General features: G+C 45.1%; 1 protein-coding gene across 1 annotated transcript in view; it reads right to left on the bottom strand.

Annotated features, from left to right (window-relative positions):
- LOC117795464 (CMRF35-like molecule 5) overlaps positions 1-6194 on the bottom strand; it is a 24893-nt gene extending 18699 nt beyond the window's left edge. Inside the window, exon 1 of the mRNA XM_034640306.1 lies at positions 5886-6194. Coding sequence (XP_034496197.1) covers positions 5886-5925 — 40 coding nt within the window. The 5' untranslated portion in view covers positions 5926-6194. The remainder of the gene's footprint in view (positions 1-5885) is intronic.
- Positions 6195-9688: the final 3494 nt, after the last annotated feature.

Below are 9688 nucleotides of genomic sequence, written 5' to 3'. Positions count from 1 at the left end.
CCTCTGTGCCTCTCACCGTTCTCTCCTGGCAGATGGAGAAGTGGCCTAGAAGACAGAAACCCAACATTCATGTCGTCCTCCTTGAGCCCAGGGCTGGTCTGGTCGCTGCTGGGGCGTCTGGCACTGCCCTGAAGACCAGCCAGGAGCCTCTGGCCTCTGTCCAATCACCACATCCCGCCTGTCCCTTCATCCCCTGCAGGATGGCTTTAGCTGTGCCCTCTTTTGGGTGTTCCCCTTGGGGCTCCTAACTGCCCGATACAGGGGCCCCCGCTCACTCACCACCTACTGGTTTCCGATCCCTACATGCCCTCTGCCAACTCCTTTCCCCGGCAGCACAGAGCCTTCACTGCAGCCCCAGGTGTATTTCTGAATCCCAGAGCTGGTGAGAAAGTGTGGCCCTGTTGTATATGGATAGATGTGCCTATGATTTCTGCCGCATAACTAATCACCTGGACCTGCCCATACGTTTGCAGGCAGAGTAATAAATGTTTTTTTGTGAGACTCCTGATGTGTGAATGGCCTTGGGACCCTGGTTATTTAAAATATTTTATCTGAGAGCCCCTGGGTGCCTCAGTCAGTTAAGCATCTGCCTTCGGCTCAGGTCATGATCCCAGGGTTGTGGGATCGAGCCCCGAGTCAGGCTCCCTGCTCTGTGGGTCTGCTTCTCCCTCTCCCTCTGCCCTTCCCCCTGCTTGTGCTCTCTCCCTCTCTGTCAAAATAAATAAATAAATCTTTAAAAAAAAATAAAATATAATATCTGTCCCCCAGATCAGAACTGGCCCTTCTGTTTTGGAGGCTAAGAGCTGCAAATTTTGCCTCACAACCCCTACTGCTCCAGGCTGGGCTGCCCTCCCCCAACCCCACCCCTGCCCCAGAATGGCATACGGGAGGGGAGGCAGACACACATAGCCCAGGTTCCTTGAAAATATGAAAAGATGGGAACATAGAAATGCCCTCGCTCCAAACCGCGTGTAAGCAAACAAATGTTTAACTTCCAACCCCATCATTTGCCCTTTAAATAGTGCCCTAATGGGGATGGTCAGTGGGAAGTCTCATCCGCAGGGAGGATGCTTGCTGGGGGGTCTCAGTGGGTCTCCAGCCTGGCTGTCCCCCCCGAGGCTCCCACATCTGCTGAGGTTGGATGTTGTAATTACCCAATTTGATGTCACTTTACCTTGTTCTCGTTTTTGCCTACTATGACCTTCATCTGTGTGTACATTCCTTTCCTCCTCTGTATCTATTAGGTTTCTATAATAATAATTAATAATAATGAACTTTTCTTTCCTTTTCGAAACCAAACCACGGCTGCTGTGAATCTTTCCTTTTTGGTCGTGGACACCCCACGCTGATGTTGACACACTCTCGTGCGAAGACCTGCAGTTTTGCTCGCTGGCAATGCAATGGTCTAAGCGGGCCGGTCTGTGGGCGCCACGGGAAAGTAAATGCAGCTCGTAGATGCTTTGCAGACTGTAACTGGGAACGGCGATGGGTCATCCTTAGCTCGCTGAGGATGGTGTTTGGTCACAGCACATAGGCCGGTGGTGGGGCATCGTGAGAAGTGCCAGGGGGAAAGACTCAAATTGGAAACGGAGGTGGCCGATGTACAGTCTAACATGGCTGTGCTCCAATGTCAGACTGACCAAGTCCACACCCTCCAGCACGTGGCAGAAAACGCGGCCCTGAGCGTGGCCAAATGTAAATGTAAAAAGAGGAGAGGGGCGGTGGCCGTTAAGAAGTGCGCCTAGCCATGGCTTCTGCTGGACCTGAGTGGGACCCTGACACCTGAGGTGACCACATCTGGGACGATGATGAGTCAGATACTGACGGGCGCGCTGGTAAGAGGCAAGCTCGCCCCGATCACACTCAGCCTGGGATTGTGTCGCCTGGAGTGCCAAGGGGACCACCAGGCGGGGGTGAGGGAAGACACTCTTGAGGGTTTTACTTGGCAGGAAGTCAATGATATTTAATCTCCAGCCAGCCAACGATCGGGAGAGGCCTTATGATCACGGCGAGCGCGCCGATGTGATCTGGGCGCTGTGGGCGTCTAGCTCGATGCTGGAGATGCATTTGCGTTTGTGACTGTTTCCCAGGAACCGACCGTGAGAGCCGCGTTTAGAGACTGGAGGCAAGGGCCTCCTGGCAATGACGATAACGGGCGGCCCACGGATGGGACCCCTGTGCTGGAGCTAGCTATCCACAGACCTGTGACAAATGCCCTCCACAGGACAGAGAAGCCTTGGTATTCTTTAAAAGCCGATGCAAAAATTAGGCGAAGAGGCCATGAAACATGCTGTTTTCTCGGGAGAGGCAGATGCATGGATGGACCTACCACTTACGACTCAAATCAGAAATCGAATAATCAAAACTCCTCCTGCCTAGAAGCCGGTGATCATGACTGTTTCACGAGACCGACGGCCCCACTGACGGGGTGGTGGAGAAGATGACACAGTTAGGTGAATTGGGAGATTGGAGTTTAGCTTCTCGTGATCAATCACAAGGAAAGAAAATTTGGGTCTCCAGGAGGGACACGTTTCCAGCCCTTCTTAAAGTAGGGTTGGCTCGCAAGAAAATTGACGGCATTTCCAGCCCTGATTTACGGAAGATGTGTACAGATGAAGGGCTCCAGGTCCAAAAGACCACTGTGAAATGGGAACCCAATCTGGTGAAGGCGCGTGCACCACTGCCTTTACCCTCAGCTCCATCTCCAGCCTGTTCTCTGACCTCCTGGCATGAAGGGGAGGCCAAGCCCCAGAGCAAGCAAGGGATGTCAGATTAGCTCATCAGGATGAACGATCCCATGTGCCCATGACTATATATTGGAAAAATGGATATACCACTATTGCCTCGGCCCTTGTGGACACTGGGGCAGAGGCCCGTTTAATATATGGAAACCCTAAAAAGTTCAGAAGACAATTAATTACCATTACTGGCCTGGGAGGTGGTGGTGGATACAGGCAGTGCAGATGACACTTACTTTAAAAGTAGGGCAATTACCTAAAAGAGATGATAAAACGACGGTACCCATTCCTGAATACGTGATTGATATCGATATTCTCAAAGGTCTCAAATTGGCTTGAACAGATGGCATATATCAATTTGGAGCACGTGCATCTCAAGGCAAAACCGCACCGGTCATTGTAGGGAAGCTAGTAGACCCCCCTGTCTATTTTTCAAGCATTTAAAGTAGTGCAAATAAAACAATAGCGCGTTACCGGCGGACAAGATGATGTTAATAACACTATTTACAATTACCTTCAAGCAGGTGTATTGATACCTACTACTGAGCGGGACAATTCTACTTGGCTTGTGGGGAAAAAAAGTGATGGTATTTGGCGAATGACAGTAGATGATAGGGAATTAGACAAAGTTACCCCTCCATTAACTGCTGCCCGGCCGGACATAATTACCTCCACTGAACAGATCCAAGCCTGTGCTGGCACCTGGTACACAGTGACTGATCGAGCAAATGCCTTTTTTTTTTTTTTAAACTATCCCTATTCCTTCTGAGTCTTGGAATCAATTTGTCTTCACATGGCAAGGCCGTCAGTTTATATTTACCCGGTTGCCTGAGGGTATAGACATAGCCCCACAATTTGTCACCGCATGCTAGGGGGACATCTGGCTCAAATTAAGTTGCCCCATCGGAATTCTAAAATCTCACTATATAGATGATATTTTAATGCTGGGAGATCATGAGTCACAGGTGCAGGAGGCCTTAGGGTTGATAATAAATGAAATAAAACGAAAAAGATGGGAGATTAGTCTGTTTAAAATACAAGCACGGTGCCAAACAGTTACATTTTTGGAAACTGTCTGGGATAAAGGAAAAAGAGAGATGTTACCTAAGTGAAACAAAAAATTATAAACTTTAAATCATCACAAAATAAAAAGGAAGCTCAGAAATTTGCAAGATTGTTTGGGTTCTGGAAAAACCATATCCCACCTCTGGGACAGATACTAAACCCCCTCTATAAAGTTATTGGAAAGAAGCACCAATTTAATTGGGGGAACAGGCTTTTCAGCAAGTGAAACAGGCTATCCGAGCTGCTTTAGACCTATGGCCCCTTCGACCTGGGCCCTATTGACCGCAGGTCTCAGCGGAAGGGGAATATGCTAATTGGAGTTTATGGCAGAAACAAGGGAGTAAGTGGTGCCTTTAGGATTTGGGGCTAGGCAGCTCCCTTCTGGTCGTACCTCTCAGACCCCATTTAAAAAACTGAAGACTTCAGAGGGGAGGGGGGTGGGGAATGGGATAGACTGGTGATGGGTAGTAAGGAGGGCACGTATTGCATGGTGCACTGGGTGTTATACGCAACTAATGAAGCATCAAACTTTGCATCGGAATCCGGGGATGTACTGTATGGTGACTAACATAATATAATAATAAAATATAAAAAAAATAAAAAAATAAAAAAAATAAAAAACCGTTCTCGGCACGCTCCCGGGCACTGGCTGACACGAAACCTGTAGCTGTGAATCGTGATGTATTAATGAAGCCTCAGATTCCTGGTGTGACACGGATTCAGGGAACTCCTACTACTCATAAAATTGGACATGCCCAGGAAGCTAGTATAATAAAATGAAAATGGCATAGACAAGATCAGGCTAAGCCTGGCCTAAAAGGAATGTCATACTTGCACGAAGAAATTAATGACGCGGCTTACTAGTTCCAATTGGTCAATATGTTCTAATGGTTTCCCATTAGCCAATTCCCCTATCAGGTGGGGGAAGCCGTATGATCAACAGGAAAAGAAAAACTACCGACTGTGACCTTCATCTATGTGTGGATTCCTTTCCTCCTCTGTGTTTCTATAATAATAATGAAGGTTTCTATAATAATAATGAAGTTTTCTTTCCTTTTCGAAACCAAAACACGGCTGTTGTGAATCTTTTGTTCAGAATGGGCCCCCTCCCCACGACACTCTGACCCCCACCCACCTAAAATACCTCACCCTCTGGGTGGATACGTGGCACAGAACTCAACACACACACACACACTCACTCACACACACTCACAGACACTCACACACACTCACACAGGTGATTGCTTGTTATTTCACTACACACCTTGTTCTTCTGAGTCTCCATACCTTTGCACAAGCTGTTCCCTCTGCCTGGAATGTTCTCTCTTCTCTGCTTGAAGGAATCAAGCCCTTCTATTCATCCCTCAAGCCTCAGCTCAAACAGTGTCTCTTCTACGGTGTCTCTGGTTCTGCAGCCAGCTCGGTGGCTCCCAGTGTCACCAGAGCCCTTCGTCCCTGTCTCCATTGTTGCTCTTATGACACTGCAGGACGGTCTGGTCTTTGGCTCGTCCAGAGCAGAGACTCAGGCAGGCTGATGTATGGTGCTGAGCAACTCTCCAGAGAGCCTGTCACACCCTGCTTTTACTGCCTGTCTTCCTCCCTCTACCCTGAGCTCTTCAGAAGAGAGGATCCCGGCTCTCGCTACACGTCAAGACCCATTGTGCAGGCTTTTAAATGATCCAGATGTCTGAACCCCACCTTGACGGAGTAGGTCTCAGATGGACCCTGAGCTTCTGGGCTCCTTCTAAGTTCCTCTGGAATTCGTGCATTTATGTAGGTGTGTGTATGTGTGTACGTGCTTCTATCATCCATCTATCTATCCATCATCTATCCATCCATCTGTCTGCCAGGGTTGACCAACAGTGCCCTAGAAAACAGACACCGTTTGTGTTACTTATTTTAATTTCCACTCCCCAATATCTAACTTAATACCTGTCAGGCAATAAAACTAAAAAAAAATTTTTTTAAAAGAATAAGCATCTAGATGAGTGAAAGGCTCTGCCATTTTCCCGGGGACAGACCCTGTCTAAGTCCCACCCCAGCCCTGCAGGTGCTCCGTCCTGAAGCCCCCACCCCACTCACCTTGGACGACCAGAAGGAACAGAACCGGGAGCAGCCACATGTCCTGCTGTCTGGGTTGTCTCCCTGGTACTCGGCTGATGTCCGCTGCCCTCCAGGGACTGGAACTGAGCTCCGAGGCGAACTGTCTTCCACTTCTCTAAATTAATCTTTTTTGATTTCTCTCATCTACTTCCCCTTTTTTTTTTCTTCAGTTACTTCCTAATTTCATTAATTAGGAGAAAAGCAGTGCGGTCCTTTGGGAGCGTATGGCTGATGTGATGAGGTGTGCTCTCTCCTCACACTGGCCCCTCGTCTCAGCATCCCCTGGGTCTGTCCCTGATGACCTTGTCTCCAGGGAGGGTCTCTGCCCCACCCTCTAGCACCACCTCCAGTCTCTGCACACCTACTTCCTGCCTCCCCCAGGCCCAGTTCTTGACTTCCATTGGCTACTGGCACTTTTGTAGAGCTGTCCACCCTGTGAGCAGCTCAGATGTGCTCAAAATGCAATTTCTTGTCATCTTCATTCCTAAAGTCAATCCGTTCCAACACCTGGTCCATGGGCCCAGGGCCTCCTTCTCCACCTGCCTCCACCAGACTAGCTTTCCTAAGACAAAGTCCATGGGGTCTTCTTCCTGACACCTGCTACCCTCAGAAGGCGTGAGACAGATTAATAGGATCGAATCAAATTTAACAGCGTACATGCAGGGAATGCACACGGACATGGCAGTTGGCATAACGGCATGCCCACGTCATCCTGAATTAAGAGAAGAGGGTAAGGGTTTGGGACTTCAAAGGGGAGGAACACAATTCAAGGAAGATGAAAGTGAGCAAATGTTTAGCAGACAAATGTTTGCTCTGCCATGGAGTTGGGTTAGTCAGAGAAAACTTAAATTTAAAGTCCTCTGAAGTTTCTCACAGAAGTTGTGCTGGTAGCATGTTTCTTCCCATTGAACTGGTTTCATCCAATTATTCCTGACAGTAGGTCGGTGTAGGCAACCTCATTTCAGAAGCGGTGATGCGGGTGTATTCACAACGTGAGGCTAATGGAGTAAGTCATCGGGTATTAAATAAGCGGCATTAATAGGGAATCAAAAGGAAAACAATGGTTAATGACTGGATCCAATGTTAAGCCAGTTACCGAGTTCTGAGGGCAGCCAGGGGAGCAGACTTCTAGATGTCAACCTGAAGCGGCTTCAGGGAGTGGGGGGCAGGTTGTGGCGATGAGACAGAACCTTCGGGTCTCTAGATGAAATGTCTCTGGTGATCTGAGAGGCCCACAGAGCAACTGGCACGAAGCTGGTCTGTGTGTGAGCTATTGTGCTGATTTCTCTGAAGTGTACGTCAAGTTCAGGGAAAAGGGCAGTTTTCATTCTTAATGATTCCAAGTCAGGAAGGTGGGAGAAAACTCAAAATATTAGAGTGGAGACTCATAGCCGGGCGGTGGAAGACACTAGAAGGGATCAGGACCTAGTCCCATTTATAATGATTAGTATTAAAATCTATTACGTACAAAGGTGTTATTGAAACATGTTTTCTCTCTGTATTCACCCTCATTATTGCCAAAGATAACCACGTTAACACTAATGTGTTTGCAAAATAAGTCGAGTTTCCAAAGAAACATAGTCGATTATTTAAGTAAGTGCAGCCAGAATGATGATTGACTCTTTAAAACCTGCTTTGCCAGGAGTGCCTTTCACTTACCTGTCAACGCTTCCCACGTAACATAACTTACCGAGTGAGCCTAAATAGCTTAACTGCTCACAAAATCTCTTCCAGTGTCATGTTCCACGGGCCCTTTGGAACACCTCAGACTGTGGTCGAAAGACTTCGTTTTAGAATTTGATTTTGGGAATTATGTCACAAAATATCAAAATGATTTGAACATTTGATTGAATAGGATCACACATCATTATGAAACAATATTTAATTATCCTTTTAACCAAAGCGACAATAAAAGATACTCAAGGCAAACACAGAAGGTTACATCGTTGTGAGAAAATGTAACTCCCTTCATATTAAGACTCCGTGTTCTTAAGTAAGCGAAGACCTGATAAACACAGGAAATTATTTTGGCAACAAGAATCATGGTTTTTTAGGCAGATAACTTAGGTGATAAAGAAAAAGTTATACTTAAAATGTCTTATGGAGAAGAGACCAATAGTTCCAGAAAACTCTGTGCTCTTCACAAAAAGAAAACAAAAACTTTGCACCAGTGAACTTTTGATGTTAAAACTCATTTAGTTATTTAAATGTATCATAATCTTAGCCAGTATTGACCACACATAACATTTCTTTCCAAAGATTCTTTCTTCCTAAACCTTCTAGAACTTTCTTTTTTACACTTTAGATTTTGTCCTACATGTTTCCTCTTGAAATAACCGGTCTCACATTAGGACAAACTTATTTACTTTTCCTTCAACAAATATGTCTTTTTCTTCTTCATACTTGTTCTTACCAACAGCACATATCTTATTTTCTTCACATACTGAGTTGTTTCCCTTGTTATTTCTAGTAGTTTTAACTAGGCTTATCAGAACTCTTTAACGCTTTGAAACCTTAATTTCTAGTGAAAACTCAATAGTAGGCAACTGTGAGCTCGGTCACAGCAGAATTTTTTAGATTGACAAATTGATGAATATATTTTATGATTTAGAAACAAGTTTTTTTCATCATACAATCCTTCAATAAAGCATGAAAAGTTTTTAACAGACCCAAGTTTATCTTTAGTTTCTCTGTTCATTATTTAATCTTATTTACATCTGTTTAATTTACTTGTTTTTAACAATTATGCTCAGATTGCCCCTAAAACTTCACGAGGCATTAGGTAAAATCAACTGTTTTCTAAGGTTTCTTTTTCTCCTGGTCACGTTTGCAACAGAGATTCCATGAACTTATCTGACTTTCAGTAAACGCAAGCAGAATAAAAGTTTTATATTTAATGCTGGCAACTATAAAGGCATATGTATTTTAAGTAAACCAACAACCTTAAATTAGCTTTAGTACCGAATATTTTCCCGGATGATAGGAACCTGAAAAAGTGTTTGGGTGAGTTTTTACCTTCCTGAGTTTAGAATGCCCAATGCTTAGGAGTGCCTGCCTTCAAGCTAACTAAATAGAGCGCTTTTGCAAATTATTTTTACCAATACCTCCCGTTGGTAGACAAACTATCCCACATGCACACTATACGTGGACACACAGACACAGACACACACACACACACAATACACAGGATGCACACAAAATCTTAATTTTGTTTCTACTACTATTTGAGAAGAGGATAGTACAGGCCTAATATTTGAATACTTCCCTCTATTTTTTTTTTGTTTCTTTATTTGTTTTAATGAAAATTTTTTCCCTGAAGTTCCCATGTCAAAAAATAGTTCTTAGGCCTTAGAAAAGATAGAAGAAAAAAAATGTGTATCACAAAGGCATGGAGAGAGGCTCTCACTTTTCTCCAAGGTGGATATTTGGAGCTTCTCTGCCTGTTATTAGAGGACCTAGAGCCTGGAAGAGGAGTCCTGCCAGCAGCCTGCATTTTAAAAGGGCCTCTTTCCCTCTTTTTTTTTCTTCTTCTTCAGTCTCAGCAGATTGTGGGCTGTGTTTACATTTCAAAGACGTGAGAAGATTTATAATTTCAAGGGTCAGAGAAAGAATGTAAAATATTTTTTTCCTGGAATTTCAGGGTAATTGCTATTTAAAATTTACCATATATATATTTTTTAAAGTAAGAATATTTTTCTTCCAATATCCTGATCTGAATACTATCCGCAAACATTCTGAGAGGACTAGGCAAGTTTGGAGGTTGAGAGAGCTAAGTGGGCTCT

This window comes from Ailuropoda melanoleuca, chromosome 13, assembly GCF_002007445.2.
Source record: "Ailuropoda melanoleuca isolate Jingjing chromosome 13, ASM200744v2, whole genome shotgun sequence".
Lineage (NCBI taxonomy): Eukaryota > Metazoa > Chordata > Mammalia > Carnivora > Ursidae > Ailuropoda > Ailuropoda melanoleuca.
Note: the sequence above shows the minus strand (reverse complement) of the source record. Positions and strands in the feature narration are given on the sequence as shown.